This window comes from Hemitrygon akajei, chromosome 9, assembly GCF_048418815.1.
Source record: "Hemitrygon akajei chromosome 9, sHemAka1.3, whole genome shotgun sequence".
NCBI classification, from domain to species: Eukaryota; Metazoa; Chordata; class Chondrichthyes; order Myliobatiformes; family Dasyatidae; genus Hemitrygon; species Hemitrygon akajei.
Genome location: NC_133132.1, coordinates 126,598,340 through 126,622,002, shown reverse-complemented (window position 1 = coordinate 126,622,002; position 23,663 = coordinate 126,598,340). Strand labels below are relative to the sequence as shown.

Here is a 23,663-nt window from a genome sequence, read left to right as displayed (position 1 = left end):
AAATTATTACCATTGATAGAGTTCTTTTTGTTGCAATCTCAGTGCTGCAGTCATGGAAGAAATGGAATCCTGACCTATTAACATAGGTGAAGAGCTGGCATTTATTGCTCTGTTTACAGATGGAGTCATTCAAGCACAGAAACACATTGGCCTTCATTAATCAAAAAATTGAGTACAGGAGATAGGATGTTATGTTGAAGCTGTACAAGATATTGGTGAGCCTAATTTGGAGTATTGTGTGCAGTTTTGGTCACCTACTTACAGGAAAGATGTCAATAAGTTTGAAAGAGTACAGAGAAACTTTACAAGGATGTTGCCGGGTCTGGATGACCTGAGTTATATGGAAAGATTGAATAGGTTAGGACTTTATTCCTTGGAACATAGAAGATTGAGAGGAGATTTGATAGAGGTATACAAAACAATGAAGGTTATAGCAGGCTTTTTCCACTGAGGTAGGGTGGGACTACAACCAGAGGTCATGGGTTAAGGGTGAAAAGTTTAAGGGGAACATGAGGGGAAATTTCTTCACTCGGAGGATCATGGAAGTGTGGAATGAGCTGCCAGCATAAGTGGTGCATGCAAGCTCGATTTCAACGTTTAAGAGAGGTTTTGGAAAATACATGGTTGGTAGAGGAATGGAGGGAGACCTATGGTCCCTGGTACAGGTTGAAGAGCCTGTTTCTGTGCTATACTTTTCTATGGCGATAAACAGGACCTTAGTCTACCATGTCTATGCTGACAATAGAGTACCCATCTATACTATTTGTTCAATACTTTCTAAGCATTAATGATTCCAGTGTTTTTCTAGGTACTTAAATTTTGTGAATACCTGCCTCCACCTCCCAATATGTTCCAGTTTCGAGCCATCCTCTGGATGAAAACATGCTTCCTCAGATCTTTTCTAAAGCCTTTGCCTTTATCCTAAATCTCTGCTCTAGCTTGAGATTTTTGACCTTGTGGATGTAGTAATGAGCTGCTAACTTGACAGCTGTTGCTAGGGATGGTCATAATCCAGCAGCTTGTTAAAAATCAGTGTGGCTTGCCAATATTCTTTAAAAATCAGTGCACCCTCCACAGTTAATATATGATTCCGTACCCTTAAGTATCTGTCTGAAATGGCCTAGAAGTCATCTTAGCGTTACAACAATTTAGGATAAGCCTTGCCAGCAATATCCACTGTCTGTGAATAAGTGAACTTCGATTAGTCTACCTTGTGAATCAGAGCTAGGGATTTCAATAAGTCTACTGTTTTGATTTGCTTGCATTTTATTTACAAGGAATTTTATCCACAATCAGTATCAGTTTTGGTATAATGTAACTGTAAACTTTATAAAGGAAACTGGGCTTCACTTTAATATCTTTTCTGTTTCAAGTGATATGTTTTGCATGGATAATTGTTCGCATGTCTTTATTGGAAAAATAGATTAATAGGCAGATAATTAAAACTTCTTTTAATGCTGCCAAAATGGAGAGTTTTCTGTTAAGTATACAATCTAATTGTAAATTTTGGTATCAATGAATTTTCATTGCACCTGCATAGTGGGCCAAAGTCAAAGCCACAGTTTTGTAGATTAATATAGATAATTAGAGAGCTGGTGGATACTACATTCTGATTCATTTTGACTATTTCTGCTCATGCTATTTATAATAGTCCAGCAGGCATATTTTCCCAGGAGAACTGATCCCTGCAATGCTCAGGATTGTGGGCATGTTTTGAAATATAATTGTATTAATGTATTTCAGAACAAGACTCTGCCTATTGAAAATACAACTGACTGTTTAAGCACAATGGCAAGCATATGCAAAGTCATGCTTGAAACGCCGTAAGTATGATCCACAAATCGTGAGTACTTTATATTCATGAACTACTAAGCTATCTGTTCAGGATAGTCTAATCATTACATTTGAGATCCTATTACACTTACTGCCTGTGTCTGCCTCAATCAGAAAATCTATATAAATAGCAGTGAATTTATTAGAGTTGCTTTTTATATCTCCAAAAGTTGATTTTGTGAGGAGATGTTGCACAGTGAGACTTGTTGGGTACGTTTCAAGCCTGAACTGGTAATGTGTGGGCTTTGTGACACTCTTCGGCACTCCTGTGCCATATAAATAGTTTGCCATGGCAACAGCAATTATTTACTTCTGTTTCCTGTTTAAAATATTGAGCTGATAGATACTTATCAGTAGCTCTAGACAATAACTTAGTTTTAATTCATTAATGAAACATGGGTGTGGTAACAAGATATATATTTAATATCCATTCTGATTGAAGAAAGCTGTCAGTCATTATCTTGAATGCCGCAATACTTGTGTTGCGAGTACGCTGTGATTTAGGTAGAAGATTCTGGTGACTTAACCCAGTTCAATGAAAGAACTGAGTATATTTCCAATTTAGAGGGCCAGAGAAATTTAAATGTGTAACTCGTAAGTAATTTACTTGTCCAATCACAAACAAGAGAAAATCTGAGATGCTGGAAATCCAAGCAACACACACAAAATGCTGGAGGAACTCAGCAGGTCAGGCAGAATCTATGGAAAAAGGGTACAGTTGATGTTTCGGGCTGAGACCCTTCATCAGGACTCTAGAAAAAAAAGATGAGGAGTCAGATTTAGGTGGTGGCAGGAGGGGAAGAAACAACACAAGGTGATAGATGAAACTGGGAAGGGGGCAAGATGTAGCCTCCAACCTGATGGCATGAACTTCCATTAATCCACCCCCCCCCCCAACTCCAACCATTCCCCATTTGCATTTCCTCTCTCACCTTATCTCCTTACTTGTCCATCACCTCCCTCTGGTGCTCCTCCCTGCTTTTTTTTCTTACTTGGCCTTCTGTCCTCTCCTACCTGATGCCCCCTTCTCCAGCCCTGTATCCATTTCACCAATCAACTTCCCAGCTCTTCACTTCTCCGGTTCCTGGTTTCACCTAGCACCTTGTGTTTCTCCCTCCTGTTCCCCCCCACCCCCACCCCACCCCTATCTTCTAACTCTGAAACCTTGTCTTTTTTTCTCCGGTCCTGATGTAGGGTCTGGGCCTGAAACATCGACTATATTCTTTTCCTGGCCTGGCCTGCTGAGTTCTTCCAGCATTTTGTGTGTGTTGCAGTGATTTACTTATATTGACAATGATAGGGAAGTACTAATGTTTATTATTCATTATTGTAAAGACAGTTTTCAATAACAAAGTCAAAGTAAAAGTTATTGAAATGCTTATGTTGCCATATAGTACCTTGAGTTTAATTTTCTTGCAGGCATTTACAAGAAAATATATACAGTAGAATTTTTGAAAAACTATATAAACAAAGCCGGGCAAACAACCAATGTGCAAAGGCAAAATGTGCATAAAAAATAAATAAATAAATAAAGCTGAGAACATGAGTTGTAGAGTTCTTGAAAGTGAGCCTGTAGGTTATGAAATCAGTTCTGAGTTTGAGGTGAGTGAAGCCTGATGGTTGTAACTGTTCCTGAATCTGATGGTGTAGGACCTAAGGCTTCTGTGCCTCCTGCTTGATAGTAGTAGTGAGAAGAGAGCATGGCCAGGATGGTGGGGGTTCTTGATGATAGATGTTGATTTCTTTTGGATGTGCTCAATGGTGGAGTGGGCTTTTCCTGTGATGGACTGGGCTGTATCCACCATTTTCTGTAGGCTTTTCCATTCCTTGTTACTATACCAGGCTGTGATGCAACCGTTTAGGATACACTCCACTGTGCATCTAGAAGTTTGTCAAACTTCTACACAGGTTTCTACAAATCCTACACAAATTTCTAAGAAAGTATTGGAACTGTTGTGCCTTCTTTGTAATGGCAATTGCATGCTGGTCCTATAGCAGATCATGTAATATATCACCAGGGAATTTAAAATTATTGACCTTCACCTCCAATCCCCTAATAGGACTGGTTCGTGGACCTCCACTTCTTCCTCCTGTAGTCGATAAACAGCTCTATGGTTTTGCTGATGTTGAATGAGAGGTGGTTGTGTCACCATTCAACCATTTCAGTCTCCCTTTTATTCATCGCTAATTTTGATTTGACCAAATACAATGTGGTTGTCAGCAAACTTAAATGCAGCATCGGAGTTGTATTTAGGCACGCAATCATAGGTATAAAGTGAATATAGCAGGGAGCTAAGCACACAGCTTTGTGATGCACCTGTGCTGATGGAGATTGTGGGGAAAATGTTGTTGCCAATCCATACAGGCTGGGGTTTGCACGTGAGGAAATCGAGGATCTAGTTACACAGGTGGGTGTGTCAAGGCCTAGGTCTTGAAACTTAGTGATGAGTTTCATGGGGATGATAGTGTTGAATGCTGAGTGAAGAGCATTTTAACATGCCATCTTCATGGTCCGGATGTAGTACCAAAGCTGAGTGAAGGGTCAATTAAATGGTATCTGCAGTAGGCAAATTAGAGCAGATCCAGATTAATCTTCAGGCAGGACTTGATGTGCTGCATGACTAACCTCTCAAAGCACTTCATCACAGTGTATGTAAGTGCTTCTGGACAATAGTCACTAAGGTGGGTTACCACATTCTTATTGAGCTTTATCTTTTTTCATCCTTTTAAACAGGGAGTACAAGAGCAGGTTCACCAATGATGAAACTCTGTTGTTCTGTATGAGAGTGATGGTGGGCGTCATCATCCTTTACGATCATGTACACCCTGTGGGAGCATTTGCGAAAACATCAAAAATTGACGTAAGTAAATTCATACTGGAGAAAGTAACTGACTTATTATACTGAATAACAACGAGAAGTAGGAATGTTATACAAGGTTAATGATTGTAATAGGTTTTGAAATAAAGGGTAATATTCTACATTGAATTTTACATAACACCTTTGCTCAGAAAATGCCTGTTTGCATAGTGTGAAGCTCTTTGTAACTGATTTTTTTGGTTAGATCCTGCAAGCATTATCAAGCAAGTTTCAGGACTGCACTCTGTAATCAGTCCATGGACTGTTCTAACAACTGATCTTGATTCTAAGCTGGCCATTTTCCTTCAGTTATCTCTTCATTTCAAATTGAAGGCTTTTTTGAATTTTTCTCACACCATGATATCGGGCTTGCATGCAATAGCATCAACTCAACCGATGCTGATATTCATGTCCTAAATCTGTTGTTCTAGCTATTTCAGATTGTTTTCTGTGACATTTTGCTGCAGTGCGGTTGTTTTTTCTTCTCACGTGGCATGCCTTATTAAAAGCAGGGCATAGAACTCCTGCGTCTTTGGGGGTTTGTTAACATTGTCACCAACGCAGCTGCTGCGGCCTTCGGGGTCGCCTAACTTCAGCTATTGGACACATTCTGGCTAGTTGCGTCCCAAGCAACTTGGAGTTGTACCTTCATGCACCCAGTCCTGTGATATATCTCACCAAATTTCTGCAAAGTTAAAATACCTTCATAAAGCAATTCCTCCTACACTCTTCAGTCTAAAGTGATGGTAGAGGAAGATACATTAGGGATGGTTAAGAAACTTTTAGATAGGCACATAAATCATAGAAAACTGGAGGGCTGTATCGAAGGGAAGGGTTAGATTGATCTTAGAGTAGGTTATAAAGTCAGCACCATATCATGGACCAAAGGGCCGGTACTGTTCTGTAGTGTTCTGTGTTCTACAGAGGGATCTTAGGATGCACGTCCACAGAGTGGCAGCACAGGTAGATAGGATGGTAAAGATGACATACAGCATGCTAGCCTTCAATGGTCAGGGCATTAAGTACAAAGGGTGAGAAGTCGTGGCGCAATTGTATAATACTTTAGTTAGGTCACATTTGGAGTATTGTGTGCAGTTACCCCATTACAGGATGGATGTGGAAGAGATGCCAGGATATTCCCTAGTTGTTGCTTAACTGTGAAGTGGCCCAAAGGACACTCAAAGCTGCGGTGCAGGTTGACAGTGTTTTTAAGAAGACATATGGTGTGTTTGCCTTCATCAATTGTGAGATTGAGTTCAAGAGCTGTGAAGTAGTGTTACAGCTATATAAGACCTCAGTTAGACCCTACTTGGAGAATTGCGTTCATTTCTGGTCACCTTACTACTGGAAGGATGTGGATACTATAGAAAGAGTGCAGAAGAGATTTACAAGGTTGTTGTGTGGATTGGAGCGTGTGCCTTATGAGAACAGATTGAGTGAATTTAGCATTTTCTCCTTGGAATGACGGAGAATGAGAGAGGTTACCTGATAGAGGTGTACAAGGTGATGAGAGGCATTGATTGTGTGGATGGCCAGAGGCTTTTTTCCAGGGCTGAAGTGGCTAACATGAGGGGGCATAGTTTTAAGATGCTTGAAATGAGGTACCGAGGGGATGTCGGGGGTAAACTTTTCACACAGAGAGTGGATGCATGAATGCACTGCCAGTGAAAGTGGTAGAGGAGGATGCAATAGTGTATTTTAAGAGACTCTTAGATAGGTACATGGAGCTTAGAAAAATAGAGGATTATGCGGTAGGGTAATTCTAGGCATTTTCTAGAATGGGTTATATGGTGGGCCAACGTGTGAGGAGTAAGTTTGAAGGGGATATATGGGTCAAGTTCTTTTTTAACACTGAGAGGTAAGTGCCTAGAATGGGTGGTGGTGGAGATAGATACACCAGCAATATTTGAGAGGCATTTAGATAGACATGTGAACAGGAAGGGAATGGAGAGGTACAGCAAGTACAAGCAGGTGGGATTATTTTTGATTGGCATCATGTTTAACACAGACAAGATGAACCAAAGGGCCTGTGCCTCTGCTATACTATTCTATGTACATGTTCTATATCCAGCTTACTCATTGACGTTACAACCCTTTACGAGCTGTCTGGGGATTGAATACAGAACAAGGAGAATCCAAATTATAAGACAAGACCATAAGACAAAGGAGCAGAAGTCGGCCATTCGGCCCATCGAGTCTGCTCCGCCATTTCATCATGAGCTGATCCAATCTCCCCTTTAGTCCCATTCCCCCGCCTTCTCACCATAACCTTTGATGCCCTGACTACTCAGATACCTATCAATCTCTGCCTTAAATACACTCAATGACTACATGTGGACACACGCGACTACAGATGCTGGAATCAGGTTGTGTAGGCTGAATGGAGCGCCCTTACTGTTTTCAATCCAGGCATGAGAGTGTCACTTTGAGGAGTTAGACAACATAGATGTTTTTTTCATTGTGGCCTTGTATTTCATTTTGTGTTGCTTAATGCTCTGCTTCTTAACACTAGAACAAGCTGCAGTGTCTCATGTTGCATTAGGCTTCATTGTGGTTTGTAAAATAAAAGATGAATCGAATTATAGGGTGTTTGAAGATAAGCGTAAAGTATGAAAAACACTTCTAACAATGTAGTAACCTAGTACCAATGCAATATGTTCTAGACCAGAGGTTCCCATAAAGCAAAGGGTTCATGGACCCCTGTTCTAAACTAATGTGGTCAGCATGGGCTGAAGAGAGTCAGCAAACAACTAGATTTTGGGTTTTTTTTTTGCATTGTGTGGTAGTGGGAAAGCTGCTGAGAAATCTGATCATGTAGGACCATATTTTTGTGCACTACTCAATATTCCGCTATATTACAAGTGAGAGTAATGAAAATTGGGGTCTTCATGTACATGTGAATAGCTCATGCTATCCCCAGGCCACTCATGCGGACTTGCAAGCTCTCTACTTGTCTGCAAAACTTGCTTCAGTGCATTCTGAATGCCCCTCTGAGGAGATTCAGATTGGACGAGCTAAAGTAGGTCCACTGGTATTAATATTTAACTAGTTCTCTTTTGGGCCCCTGTCCCTCCCCACCGAATTCCCAAACAAGGCCCCCACCCATCATCTTAAATCAGCTAATGTCCAATCTGTCCCCTCCCACTACCATCAGAAAGAGTACCGTTCTCCAGTCACTCCATTACCACAACACTAAACCTCAATTGCCCATTCAGTCAACTTCCTGCTCCCATTCTGGACCTGACCAATCATGATCCTCCCAGACTTGACACCATACATATTTTACTTCATCCTTTATCATCTTGTGTACTGCTGGATTTTATGTGGGTATGCCCTTGAACCAAATACTTGACTGCTCGTGTTCCCCCCCCCCCCCCCATGTAATTCTGAACCAACAGTTTTCCGTCAGTATTCATCAAAAATGTCCCTCGGCTTTATGAGATTCACACTATTACTTCAATTACATTGTTTGGGTCATGCAACATCCAGTATTACATGTACATAAAACACTGTTTCATACATTTCTGATCCTTTACTTGCATGCTGATCTGCTACTCAAGTTTTGATTGATACACTTATAACAAAGTTTTGTTGCAGCTTTTCAGATTGTTAAATGAATATCTAGATCATTAATAGGATATTGTGATTGCTATGAGAAGAATTCTGAGATTTGTGTTACGACATTTCAAAGGAATTTTAATAGAGTATCTTTGGTTTGAAACAAGTCTTTGAAGAGATTTTTGGCATAAATTCTACTGAAAAATCGAAAGCTTCAGCAAACTTACTTTAAACATAAAGCTTTTGAAAAACAATTAATGGAACGCTCAGCTGTCTCTGTTACATTTCAGATGAAAGGATGTATAAAAGTTTTGAAAGAACAGCCACCAAATAATGTTGAAGGCCTTCTGAATGCACTCAGGTAGGACGACCTCCTTCAATCAGATTTAGGGTTAAGGACAATTTATACTTCTGTGTCGAATCTATGTCGTAGGGTGATGTGCCCCTCCCCAAAAGGTAACTCACGCATTGCGGCGACACAGACCGCAACAACTGTGATTGGTCTGCTTGGTAGCATCGCATTTCCGGTTGCTTCTTCTCCGCCATGTCTGTACACCGATGGGAAATAGATGAACCAAATTGTCAAATCTACCTGCTGACATGTGAAAATATTTGAAATGCGTTTCCTTGTCCATGTCTCTCACAAAGAAACTCAACACAGTGGCATAGAAACCTCACCGCCAACTGCATTTTGGCGCACACCAACGCGTCCTCACTACGGCGTAGAGCCTACACAGAAGTGAAAATCAGGGCTACAACATAGGCTACGGTGTAGCCCATACGCAGAAGTATAAATCAGCCTTTTTAGCCTTATTATATACTGTTTGTATTCCATATTTTGGCTTGCACATAATATTTCTCACTGAAATGTGAGGCAGTTTGCTTACCTTTTGGATACTTTACAGTTCATTTCTTACATCTAGTTAGGTCTACTGTTTCTATCCTGAGGCACGAAATGAGCAAGTCATAATTTTTGCCAATGTAAGAAAAAAATCTCTGTTGCATTAACATTTTGAGTGTCAAGTCCACTTACAAGCAAAATAATTGTTCAGTCCAAAATATCACATGTAATAGAAATCTCTCATAACTGGATGTTTTTATGAAGAAATATTTAAAATCAGTCACATTGTTTTTCAGCTTATTGTATTAGGACTGAAAATTGGAGTTACGATAAGGTAGAAATCTCCATGTTTGGCAGAGTAGACTGGATGGACCAAATGCCTAATTCTGCCTTTATGTTCTGTCTTATATTGAGTCTGTTAATATCTTCTCTATTCTTCACCACTCAAAGGCAGTTAGATACATTTTGAGGACTTCCTTAGGGTTTCCATGGTTAGCAACACAGGGACACATTGTGTTACACACATTGGATATCTTGTTGGGGGCAATTTTAAGGACTCCCTTTCAATTTGAAATGTATGGCTGTGTTATAGAAGCAATAAAAATCTCCAGGTGCCTGGATATATCAATTCTTGGGAGGGTTAAAAGGTATGAGTTGGTAATTAATGTAAAAATAATGGCTGAAGCAAGCTCCTATATTCTGGAGCCTTGTATGATGATAAAGGCTTCTGGCACTCATTGAGGAAGCTGGTGGAGTAGTCAGATTGAAAGTTTATTAAGGGGGAGTTCATTCCCGTTCGCATTGTGCACACTTAAGCTTCATACTGGTAGAAGTTGCTAAAATCCAGAGTTGTTGGTACTTGTTCCCAGGGAGAGGATTACAGTTGAAATTCAGAATAAAATGCTCAACTGCCAAATGTATCGATTTCTCTTTGTTTACTCTACCCTGGGCTTGGCAAGCTGAGGTGTGAACCAGCTGAGAGATTTTAAATGAAATTGGTAAGATTAACTCTTGTTGATTGAAAAGGCTAATGTTGGGGTGTAGTCACGATCCAAAGGTGGGGCAAGAGCATTTTAAGGATCCTCCTACTCTTCGTGTCCCCTACCCTGACCTCTGGGGTGCATCCCTGCTGATTGTTGTGCAAGAAAATGACATTTCTTTCATATTCCATCCGTATGATAGTAGTAGCAATCTTCTATTCTTTACACACTAGATTTAAAAGTTATATAAAGGGCTTCACATTCAGGATACCTCAGCTTGCTTTAAAGCTGAGATGCAACTGAGATAAACCTATTGCATTATGAAATGCTTGCACTGTTTATTGGAACAGTACTTCTGCAGGAAAAAGATTGCAAATGCTACACAGAAGCAACATTTGAAAACCTTTTGGTTATCCATTGTCATCAGTGCTTAAGTTTTAGTCCTTTTTGTTCTGAAAGGAATAGGGACAAGTGGGTGGGTGAAAAGGTTTGTGGAGGTCAGAAATTCTGAGGAAGATTTTCCCTCAAGTTATAGAAGAGTTAACTGCATGATCCTTTACATGAGTGTCTTGCCACAGACATTGTAGAGAGAGAGTAGATGTTGTTTCAGAATTTAAAGTCAGATATATCAGTACTACAGTAGCATAAACAGAATTACAGAGGCATGAGAGAGGAGCTAGCCAAAGGTGATTGGAAGGGGACACTGTCAGGGATGCAAACAGAAAGGCAATGGCTAGAGTGTCTGTGAGCAAGTCGAAAAGCGCAGGATAGATGTATCACAAATTGAAGTATTCTGAAGGGAGAATGAGGCAACCATGGCTAAAAAGGGGAAGTCAAAAATGGCATAAAAGCAAAAAAGAGCATATAAAATTACAAAAAATTAATGGGAAGTTAGAGGATTAGGAAGCTTATAAAAAGCAACAGAATGCAACTTTTAAAAAAAAAACAGAAAGATGAAATATGAAGGTAAGCATGTCAATAATGTCAAAGGGGATACCAAAAGTTTTTTCAGATAATATAAAGAATAAAAAGGCTAGAGTGGATATTGGACTGCTGGAAAATGACACTGGAGAGGTAGCAATGGAGGACAAAGAAATGGTGGACAAATATGTTGTATCTCACTTCACTGGAAGACACGAGCAGTATGCCCCAAGTTAGAGAGTGTCAGGGGGCCCTCCTTATCCGTGAGTTCCGCATGCGCGAATTCAACCAACCGCAAATTGAGAAAACCCGGAAGTGCTCTTCCAGCACTTGTTGTTCGAGCATGTACAGACTTTTTTTTCTTGTCATTATTCCCTAAACAATGCAGTGTAACAACTATTTTACATAGAATTTACATTGTATTAGGTATTATAAGTAATCTAGAGATGATTTAAAGTATACGGGAGGATGTTTGTAGGTTACCGTGGATGGGGATCGGAAAAAAAATCAGAAGTTCTCTTTCTATGCAAGTCGTAACAGGTACATCCAGTACTATTTAGCGTCAGTTAGTCAAACGTTTGTCTTAGTATGTAGTATATAATTTACCTTTCTATGCATATAAAACACTTAAGAACGTATGTTTTAGCGCCGGGCTCGGGAAGTTCTGGAGTTCAATCCAGTGACAGACCACTTCCGAGAGCGCTGTCCTTCCGTGCCTGGTTGATGTGGAGGATCAAAAACTCAAAACCCAATAATTAAACCACTGCGTTGCTTAGTAATAACTGTAGCTTTCATTGGGGCAGGGTCTTTCTCACTTTATCCTTCAAAATTGTTCTGATCATTGACCGACTGTAGCCTAACGCTTTTCCAATGACCGATGGAGTTTCACCTCTTTCCGATCGCTTTATTATTTCCACTTTATTTTCGTGAACAGAAACACTGCGGATTCTGAGCTCGGCCACCGGGTCCTAAGGTCCAACGCATTGAGACAGGTTGAATACTAGAATGTTACCTGGGTTTCAGCACCTAAGTTACAGGGAAAGGTTGAACAAGTTAGGTCTTTATTCTTTGGAGCGTAGAAGGTTGAGGGGGGACTTGATAGAGGTATTTAAATTTATGAGGGGGATAGATAGAGTTGATGTGGATAGGCTTTTTCCATTGAGAGTAGGGGAGATTCAAACAAGGGGACATGAGTTGAGAGTTAGGGGGCAAAAGTTTAAGAATAACATGAGGGGGGATTTCTTTACTCAGAGTGGTAGCTGTGTGGAACGAGCTTCCAGTAGAAGTGGTAGAGGCAGGTTTGGTATTTTCATTTTTTAAAAATTGGATAGGTATATGGACTAGAAGGGCCGAGATGGCCTGTTTCTGTGCTGTAATTGTTATATGGAATAAGGGACTTAAACATCCGCGTTTTTTGGTATCCGCGAAGGCTCCTGGAACCAATCTCTTGTGGATAAGGAGGGCCAACTGTAGTTGCTATTACTAAGGAGAAGATGCTTGGGAAGCTGAGAGGTTTAAAAGGAGATGTCACCTGAACCAGATGGTTCTGAAAGAGGTAGCTGAAAAGATCATAGAGGCATTAGTAATGATCTTTCTAGAATCACTAGATTTTGGAGGACTGGAAAATTACAAATATTACTTACCTCTAAGAAAAGGGGGAAGCAGAAGAAAGGAGATTATAGATCAAGTAGGCAGACTTCAGTGGATTCCATTATTAACGATGACATTTCGGGGCACTTGGAGGTGCATGATAAAGTCATTGTGGTTTCCTCAATGGGAAATCTTGCCAAACAAATCTTTTGGAATTCCTTGAGGAAATAACTGAGAGGATAGACAGAGAAGAGTCAGTGTATGTTATTTACTTGGATTTTCAGAAGGCCTTTGATAAGGTGGCACGCGTGAGGCTGCTGAACAAGATAAGAACCTATCGTATTGCAGGAAACATTCTGTAGACCATAAGACAAAGGAGCAGAAGTCAGCCATTCGGTCCATCGAGTCTGCTCCCCCATTTTATCATGAGCTGATCCATTCTCTCATTTAGTCCCACTCTCCCGCACTCTCACCATAACCCTTGATGCCCTGACTACTCAGATACCTATTAATCTCTGCCTTAAATACACCCAATGACTTGGCCTCCACTGCCGCCCGTGGCAACAAATTCCATAGATCCACCACCCTCTAGCTAAAACAATTTTTTTGCATCTCTGTTCTGAATGGGGGCCCTGCAATCCTCAAGTCATGTCCTCTTGTACTAGACTCCCCCACATGGGAAACAATTTTACCACATCCACTCTGTCCATGTCTTTTAACATTCGAAATGCTTCTATGACGTCCCCCTTCATTCTTCTATAGTCCAAGAGCGGTCAAATGTTCCTCATATGTTAACTCTCTCATTCCCAGAATCATTCTAGTGAATATTCTCTGAACCCTCTCCAATGTCAGCACATCCTTTCTTAAATAAGGAGCTCAAAACTGCACACAGTTTTCCAAGTGAGGTCTTACCAGTGTCTTATAGAGCCTCAACATCACATCCCTGCTCCTATACTCTGTTCCTCTAGAAATGAATGCCAACATTGCATTCGCCTTCTTCACCACCGACTCAACCTGGAGGTTAACCTTAAGGGTATCCTGCACAAGGACTCCCAAGTCCCGTTGCGTCCCAGAACTTTGAATTCTCTCCCCATTTCAATAATAGTCTGCCTGTTTATTTCTTCTACCAAAGTGCATGACTATACACTTTCCGACATTGTATTTCATTTGCCACTTCTTAGCCCATTCTCCTAATCTATCCAAGTCTCTCTGTAGACTCTGTTTCCTCAGCACTACCGGCCCCTCCACCTATCTTTATATCATCAGCAAACTTAGCCACAAAGCCATCTATTCCATAAAACAAATCGTTGATATACAGCGTAAAAAGAAGCGGGCCCCAACACGGACCCCTGTGGAACACCACTGGTAACCGGTAGCCAACCAGAATGGGATCCCTTTATTCCCACTCTGTTTCCTGCCGATCAGCAAATGCTCTATCCACGTATGTAACTTTCCCGTAATTCCATGAGCTCTTATCTTGTTTAGTAGCCTCATGTGCAGCACCTTGTCAAAGGCCTTCTGAAAATCCAAATACACAACATCCACTGCATCTCCCTTGTCTAGCCTACTTGTAATTTCCTTAAAAAAATGCAATAGGTTTGTCAGGCAGGATTTTCCTTTAAGGAAACCATGCTGAATTCGGCCTATCTTGTCATATGCCTCCAGGTACTCTGTAACCTCATCCTTGACAATCGACTCCAACAACTTCTCAACCACTGATGTCAAGCTAACAGGTCTATAATTTCCTTTTTGCTTCCTTGCCCCCTTCTTAAATAGCAGAGTGACATTTGCAATCTTCCAGTCCTCCGGAACCATGCCAGAATCTGTTGGCTTTTGAAAGATCATTGCTAATGCCTCCGCAATCTCCACAACTACTACTTTCAGAACATGAGGGTGCATTCCATCTGGTCCGGGAGATTTATCTACCCTTAGACTATTCAGCTTCTTGAGTACTTTCTCTGTCGTAATTGTGACTGCACATATTTCTCTTCCCTGACACCCTTGAATGTCCGGTATACTGCTGTCTTCCTCAGTGAAGACTGATACAAAATACTCACAGTTCCTCCGCCATCACCCATTACAATTTCTCCAGCACCATTTTCTATCGGTCCTATATCTACTCTTACCTGTCTTTTACTCTTTATATACTTGAAAAAGCTTTTAGTATCCTCTTTGATATTATTTGCTAGCTTCCTTTCATAGTTCATCTCTTCCCTCTTAATGACCTTCTTAGTTTCCTTTTGTAAGCTTTTAAAAACTTCCAAATCCTCTGTCTTCCCACTAATTTTTGCTTCCTTGTATGCCGTCTGCTTTGCTTTTACTTTGGCTTTGACTTCTCTTGTCAGCCACGGTTGCATCCTTTTTCCATTCAAAAATTTCTTCTTCTTTGATATATATTGTGTCTTGCACCTTCCTCACTTCTCACATAAACTCCAGCCACTGCTGCTCTGTGGTCCTTCCCGCTAGTGTCCCTTTCCAGTCTACTTTGGCCTCTCTCATGCCACTGTAATTTCCTTTACTCCACTGAAATACCGACACATCAGATTTCGGCTTCTCTTTCTCAAATTTCACAGTGAACTCAATCATGTTGTGATCACTGCCGCCTAAGGGTTCCTTCACTTCCATCTCTCTAATCACCTCTGGTTCATTACGCAATACCCAATCCAGTACAGCTGATCCCCTAGTGGGCTCAACAACAAGCTGTTCTAAAAAGCCATCTCGTAGATATTCTACAAATTCTCTCTGGAGATCCAGTGCCAACGTGATTTTCCCAATCCATACGCATGTTAAAATCCCCTACAATTATCATAATACTGCCCTTCTGGCAAGCCTTTTCTATTTCCTGTTGTAATTTGTAGTCCACATCACTGTAGCTGTTTGGAGGCCTGTAGATAACTGTCATTAGGGTCCTTTTACCCCTGCAATTTTTTAGCTCAACCCATAAAGATTCTGTACCTTTCAATCCCATGTCAACTCTTTCTAATGATTTAATATCATTTCTTACCAATAAAGCCACGCCACCCCTCCCCCCCCCCCCCCCCCCCGGCTCAGTAATGGCCACAACATCATACCTACCAATCTGTAACTGTACGACAAGATCGTCCACCTTATACTGTGTGCATTTAAGTTTAACACCTTAAGTCCACTATTTGGTACTCTTTGCTTTGATTGCTCTGCAACTCATCCCAATGGCTGCAAATTTGCCCTATCACCTGCCTGTCCTTCCTGACATCTTTACTGCTCACTATCTTAGATTTATTTCTGTTTTCCCCCTCTATCATTCCGATTCCCATCCCCCTGCCAAACTAGTTTACACCCTCCCAACAGCTCTATTAAACCTTCCCGCCAGGATATTGGTCCCCTTCGTGTTCAGGTGTAACCTGTCCTTTTTGAACAGGTCATACTTCCCCCAGAAGAGATCCCAATGATCCAAGGATCTGAAGCCTTGCCCCCTGCACCAGCCTCTCAGCTACGCATTCATCTGCCTGACCCTACTATTCTTGCCCTCACTAGCACGTGGCACCGGTAGCAATCCTGAGATTACTACCCTGGAGGTCCTGATTCTCAGCTTCCTTCCTAACTCCCAGAAATCTCTCTTCAGGACCTCCTCCCTATCTATGTCACTGGTACCAACATGTACCAAGGCAGCTGGCTCCTCGCCCTCTCCCTTCAGAATATTCTGGACCGGATCTGAGACACCCCGTACCCTGGCACCTGGCAGGCAACACACCATGTGGGTATCTCTATCAGGCTCACAGAATCTCCTGTCTGTTCCCCTGACTATGAGATCCCCTATGATTACCGCATTCCTCTTCTCCCTCCTGCACAACAGCGCCAGGCTCAGTTTCAGAGATCCGGTCACCGTGGCCGTCCCCTGTCAGGTCATCCCCCTCAACAGCATCAAAAACGATATACTTATTGCCGAGGGGGGGCAGCCACAGGGGTGCTCTCCACTATCTGGGCATTTCCCTTCCCTCTCCTGACAGTCACCCAGTTTTCTGACTCCTGCAGCTCCTGTCTATCACCTCTTCACTTTCCCTAATAAGCAGTAGGTCATCAAGCTGCAGCTCCAGATCCCTAACACGGTCTCTGAGGAGCTGCACCTCAGTGCACCTGGCACAGATGTGGCCATCAGGCAGGCTGGAGGACTCCCAGGATTCCCACATCTGCCACCCTGAACAAAGCACTAACCCTGCAGACATGCTACCTAATTCTACAGGAATGAAACAAGGAAAAATAAGTCTACTCACCCACTTACCTCGCCAAACACACAAACTTTTTAAACCGTTAGCTGTGTGAGCCCTGCAGTTCCTCTGTATGTCCGGGCCGATTCGCCAAGGGGGATTAAAAAAAGAGTTGGTGCCTCGCTCTTGCCTCATTCCATTACCATCTAAGCCATATATGTCAAACTCAATGCCCGCGGGCCAAATCCGGCCCGCGGTGGAATTATCTTTGGCCCGCGAGATAATATCTAATTACTATTAAAGCTGGCCCCAGTAATCGAAGCGCCTATGGCGTATGATATGGCTAATGCTGAGTTTATTCAGGTACCAGGTTTTCAGGGTTTTTAGTGTTTATTCGGCAGTCTTGCTCGGCAGTCTTCTTCATAAGAAACGGAATTTGTAAAGTGAAACACTTCGTAGTTATAGCAGAGACTGAGACACATGAGAGCAGGCTGAAAAAACGGAGGCAACGAAAGCTGCGTTCGCACGCGTCCGACTGATCCAGCCCGCACGAAGCTGCATTTTGCTCAATCCGGCCCATGACCTAAAATGAGTTTGACACCCCTGATCTAAGCCCATTGAGCCAAAACCCTACAGTCTGTTGCCACTTACTCTGCTCCGACCGGTCTTCTTTTTAAACTCTCTACGCTGTCCTGTCTACACATCTCCAAACCACTTAATTTTGGTTGAGAATTGCCTAAACAGATTAATAAAAATTTAGCTTAGACCAATTTTCGACCCTTGTGGCTTTACATCTGAAAGTTATCAAGAACTAAACATTAGAGGGGTGTTAATCGATATTGTTCAAAATCAATTCTCTTACATGTGGAAATACCTGCAATGATAAAGATTAATTAGCCACAGTCTGTTCAGATTAGTGAAAAATCTGAGTGATCATTTTTCTGTTTCGTGCCACTATTTTTTAAAAATTTGGAATCAGTACTGAGAGGGGAAAGATGCATTTTACCCTGTCACCACTTACATCCACCAATCAGAATCAGGTTTATTATCACCAGCATCTGACATGAAATTTGTTAACTTAGCAGCAGCAGTTCAATGCAATACATAACCTAGCAGAGAGAGAGAAATAAATAAATAATAAATGTCAATCAATTATGGTATAACATATATTGAAAAGATATTTTTTTAAATGTGCAAAAACAGAAATACTGTGTATTTTGTTTTTAAAAAGTAAGGTAGTGTCCAAAGATTTAATGTCCATTCAGGAACCAGATGGCAGAGGGGAAGAAGCTGTTCCTGAATCACTGAATGTGTGCCTTCAGGCTTCTGTACCTCCTACCTGATGGTAACAGTGAGAAAGAATGCCCTGGGTGCTGGAGGTCCTTAATAATGGACACTGCCTTTCTGAGACACCGCTCCCCGAAGATGTCCTGGGTACTTTGTATTTTGTAGGCTAGTACCCAAGATGGAGTTGACTAGATTTACAACCTTCTGCAGCTTCTTTCGGTCCTGTGCAGTAGCACCCCCCATCCCCCCACCCATACCAGACAGTGATGCAGCCTGTCGTAATGCTCTCCATAGTACAACTATAGAAGTTTTTGAGGGTATTTGTTGACATGCTAAGTCTCGTCAAACTCCTAATAAAGTATAGCCATTCTCTTGCCTTCTTTATAACTATATTGATATGATAGAATCTTCACAAAATAACTATAAATATTGCTATTCTAGATGGTCATTTGGTTTGTTAAATGTTACAAAATATTAATGTTTCATAGGTACACCACAAGACACCTGAATGATGAGTCAGCATCTAAACAGATTCGAACAATGCTTCAGGTTCAGTAATTCCCTGGGCAAGAGGATCCCTGTCCTGACCTCAGAAGATGTACATGTTTACATAATTTAATACAAGTTGGTGTTAATACTTATTTGTCTTATTTACCATAACCATTCCCTCCTCATCATTTAACAGATAAAGAAAGATCTTTATAATAAAACTGATGAATGGCTTTTTTTTTAATTTTTACATAGCATAAAAAGCATACCTGCAGCCTTATAATTGATGTTGCGAAGTGCAGTTTGTTTTTGCCAGAATTGATGTACAATGTTGTATTCTCCAGTAAGGGTTTCTCTATATAAGCTATAAGACCTGGTACATCTGCAAATGTAATTGTAAATTTGCTCACATCTTTAGTGTCTTTTCATTCAGGGAAGCAGTTCTTCCTGAGGGGGGTGGGGTGGGGAGGAACCCTCACAAATTAGCAGATTTTTTTTGAATTATCTTTTGCTTCCATTCAGCTATTTTAGACAAGAATTGCTGAAATTTAATGATTGTCCATTGCAGCAATCTTGTCGGGCAGATGCATTAAGGTTTGGAGGAGGCGACTGTCTTTCAATGCCCTATAGTGTCGAATTTAAGAATTACTTGTTTATCTGTATTTTTTTTTTTGAATCTCAGAATTTTAGGAAAGTCCATAATATTAAAATGCCATACCATTTTAACTGCACCACTTTTCTACTTGCCATCTGAAATCAGATCTTTAAATTAGAACAGATTTTTTTCTTTTTTTAAAACTGTAAAAGGAGTTAATAAAATTGTAAGTTTGGTGTTGACTTAATGGGCATTATACATGTTAAATTGTGCATTTCCTGTTTTTGTGCACTTTCAGCTAACAGAAAGGGGAATGTAAGATACAGGTAACAAAAGATAAATTTGTGATCAGCAACAAGCAACCGTGGCACAAAGGTTATGTACTCACAGATAAATGTAATTCCAGTCATTGCCAAGTATGAACTAGACACCCATAAATACCACACTCTAGTAAACACGAGGCACTGATAAATCACCAGACCAAATTTTTCTTCAGGGTGTTATTATGAATATTAAATTTTAATGATTGAAGGATCTTTTTAAAAATAAATAAGGTCTACAACAAACAATATCTCCTAAAAAGCAACTAAGAAAGGTGGTGCAAAATATAGGCAAGACAGAACAAATGATTTCTTTAAATAAAACAATGTAGGCCTTTAGAGGTCTTTAATTCCTTCACTGGTACAAACCTATATTTCTATTTCAATGTATTTTTTTATACAAGCAATAAAATTTCACGTGTTGCATTCTGTGAATGAAGTATACATAAAAAATGCAATTTACTAAGAACAGTAACAAAGTCTTTCATATCTCTGTCCCACAAATTAAGAAATTCACAACAGTTGTTTCCATTAAAGGGCATGGCAAGATATGTCCTGTTGGAAGAAGCCAGGAATGGTCAGCATTTTGTGTAAAGATCCCATTTCTGATACATGTGTGCCAATGATTATTTATACCACAGGTTTGCCACTGGTTATTCTTTTAAACTATATATTTGGTTATTAGGATGGCAATGATAGTGGGGATTTCTCGGGCTACCTATTTTGTCTCATAAATTGGCTTTCACTTCCTTGAAGAGGTGGCAAATTATCACCATGAACTGATAAAAATACCATTGAGGGTTTGTACAAACACCCCACTGCATTTATTATTTTTGTTTGCTTATTATAGAACATTTGAGATTCTAATTCATTCCCCTTCTAATTATTTTTTAAAACGTTGGCTAAATTCACAGATTTGATTTCTTCTTGAGAAATTGAATTCTCAAACTCCATTATAGTGAAGCATTGTGTATACATTTGAAACCTTTCCATTATAAATAGGGTAATTATCAAAGTGTATCTGGAGCTGGATTTAGTTGAGAATCGAGACCCCCCCTAAGGTTTTTATTTCCGAAAACACAACTCTACTAGTAAATGACAAATCTATTAATGTTCACTTACCTTCATGTCCATAAACGCTTATTGTTGAGAAAACAAACAGAGTTTGCTTGAACAACGTTGGTAGATCAATGATTCCAGTCCTTGCAGTTAATGTTTGTCACCTCTGGAAGCGTCATGAATTATTGGTAAGACTCTTGTACAAGTAAACTCTTGTATAAAGAACTGTCAGAATTTAAAGATAAAATGGCCAGCATCTGATTCAGTTTAACATTTCAAACTAGTTTAAGCCAAGTGAATCTGCTCCTGCAGTGTAAATGTCAAAAAGGCCAAGAATATTGTATGTTGTAGAAGTATATTGATGAAAGTTTCATCGTGATGCCTGATTCTAAGCAAGTCCCTTTTTAGATATGCACTCTTCTTATTTGCAAGCTGGTATAGTCCCAATTCCAGTACTAACCAAGGATGATTGGTACAACTTTTAGTAATACAGACGTACGTTAAGATTGCACAGTTAGAAGTTCAGCATTTGTTGTGAGTTTGCAATCAGTGCATTATAGCGTTAAATCTGTTTCTGAGGATTTTTTTTGCAAATCCCTTTGTGTATTTTGAATGCACTGAAAAATGAAAATGTGGCTTAAACACATTCCCTTAATGAATATTACTGTCACTTTAACATGTGTAAACATGAGCTATTAGGCTGAAGCTAGGCTTGTTGAATGGTGGCAAGACACTTCAATTCCATAGTACTAAAACAATGTTCATTCAATGTGAAATTTGCTATTTTATTCCACTACGATTTGTTGTTGCAGTTTAATAAAAGTAATAAAAGCTTTGATATTGTTTGTGACACAATGTATCTTGATCTGTATTTTGAAATCTAATTTAAAACAGATTAAAAATAATGAAGAGTAATTTGGTCTGGCACTACTGTTCTTGCTTAAAGCAGTATTGTCCCAAGTACAACTTAAATAATGACTGTGTTCTTTAAGTCCATTGCTGGGCAGGAACTCTGATAATTCAGAATTTATCTAACATTATAAAGTACTGATTTGACTAACTGGATATAAAAAAAATCTTCCTATAGATTTTTTTTACTTTGACAATTATATATTCTAGCTGAAACCAGCTATTTGCTTTGTTTTTGTACATTATGTATGTGTGAAGTGAAAATAAAACTATTTAGTGTATTTATATTCTAAATGAACTGTGAAGTGGTTGGTGTTCTGTGTATCACTGATGAAATATTATTTGTGGGTTTGCAATTACTGCTGCAATTTGACAGATTTTGAATTACTTGCTAAACCATCAAAAAAAAACAGGAATACTTGAAATGAACAATAACATTATGATGGAAAAAGATACTACAGTCAGCACTCCTTATCCGTAAGTTCCACATGCGCGAATTCAACCAACCACGAATCGCGGAAACCCGGAAGTGCTCTTCCAGCACTTGTTGTTCGAGCATGTACAGACTTTTGTTCTTGTCATTATTCCCTAAACAATGTAGTATCACAGCTACTTTACATAGCATTTACATTGTATTGGGTATTATAAGTGATTTAGAGATGATTTAAAGTATACGGGTGGATGTGCGTGGGTTATCGTGGATCGGGATCGAAAAAATCCGAAGTCCTCTTACTAAGTCGGAACAGGTACATCCGGTATTATTTAGCATCAGTCAGTCAAAAGTTTGTCTTAGTATATAGTATATAATTTACCTTCCAATGCATATAAAACACTTAAGAACATATGTTTCAGTGCCGGGCTCCAGCTCGATCGAGTGACAGACCGCTCCCGCGCGCTCTCCTCTGGGCCAGGTTGATGTGGTGGATCAAAAACCCAATAACTAACTCACTGCGTTGCTTAGTAATAATTGTAGCTTTCATCGGGGCACAGCCTTTCTCACTTTATCCTTTAAAATTGTTCTGATCGTTGACCGACTGTAGCCTAACGCTTTTCCAATGACTGGTGGCGTTTCACCTCTTTCCGATCACTTTATTTTCAATTGTTATCGTGATTATTTTCATGAACAGAAACACTGTGGATTCAGAGTTCTGACGCCAGGTCCTAATGTCTAGCGCACTGAGACCGGTTAAATAAGGTCTGGGGTTTCGCTGGGTCCTAAGGTTCACCGCAATGAGACAGGTTGAATAACAGACTTGAACATCCGCGAATTCTGGTATCTGCGAGGGGTCCCGGAACCAATCCCTTGCGGATAAGGAGGGCCGACTATACTTGCTGTGAATATGGTTTAAGCAAAACCGCAGTTCTGCATTTGAATATAAATTCCTCTTCTTACATTAATTTTACATTTATAAAAAGTACATAATGATAATCGGATTGGGTAAACTCACCTTTCATCTGATCAACAACGGGGTACCTACATCATCACCTCAGTATAGGAAACTGACAGACATGTACTTTGCTTGCCAAAAGCAAGCACTGGCTTCCTTTCCCAAGTAACTGAGCAGTCCAATAGTGGGTCTGGGAATTGCTTCAAGTTGGTTGGGATGACACTCCGACCTGCCTCACCATAAGACATGGGAGTAGAATTAGACTATTTGGTCCATCAAGGGTCTGTATTGTGCTGTATGTTCTCTATGTTCTATCTGGCACACCACTAATGTCTTCCACAATGAAGACTGAAGTAAAATACTCATTTAGTTCATCTGCCATCTTCTGCGGCCTTACTTTCTAGAAGTCCTATATACACTCTAATCTCTCTTATTTTTTTTTACTTGTAAAAGCTTTCACTATCCATTTCAATATTGTTTGTTAGCTTGCTTTCATATTCATCTTTTCCCTCCTAATGATTCTTTTAGTTGCTCTCTAGGTTGTTAAAAGCTTCCCAGTCCTCTGTCTAACCACTAATTTTTGCGTTATTGTATGCCCACTCATTTGCTTCAGCATTTGTGTGGCATAGCATAGAAACGTCTCAGTGAACCCACAGTGTCCACCAAGCTCCCACTTACACTAATCCCATCCAAGGTTTCTGTCCTTTATAGCTCACAATTCAGGAGCACTTGCTTAGATGATTGAAGTTTGTACTATGCAGAACGTTGCAACCACTTGGACAGGCGTCTGCTCTGCTAGTCCAAATATCCACTCCTGTCACTGAACCATGACTGCAGGTTGCATAGCAACG

The 23,663-nt window shown here is 40.3% G+C and overlaps 1 protein-coding gene across 3 annotated transcripts in view; it reads left to right on the top strand.

Annotated features, from left to right (window-relative positions):
- Positions 1-21,718, top strand: part of LOC140733513 (CYFIP-related Rac1 interactor A) — a 229,242-nt gene extending 207,524 nt beyond the window's left edge. For all 3 annotated transcript variants that reach the window (XM_073056946.1, XM_073056944.1, XM_073056945.1), the window contains 4 exons: positions 1,744-1,823; positions 4,568-4,694; positions 8,540-8,610; positions 18,541-21,718. In XM_073056946.1, the coding sequence (XP_072913047.1) occupies positions 1,744-1,823; positions 4,568-4,694; positions 8,540-8,610; positions 18,541-18,610 (348 nt within the window). In that variant the 3' untranslated portion in view covers positions 18,611-21,718. The remainder of the gene's footprint in view (positions 1-1,743; positions 1,824-4,567; positions 4,695-8,539; positions 8,611-18,540) is intronic.
- Positions 21,719-23,663: the final 1,945 nt, after the last annotated feature.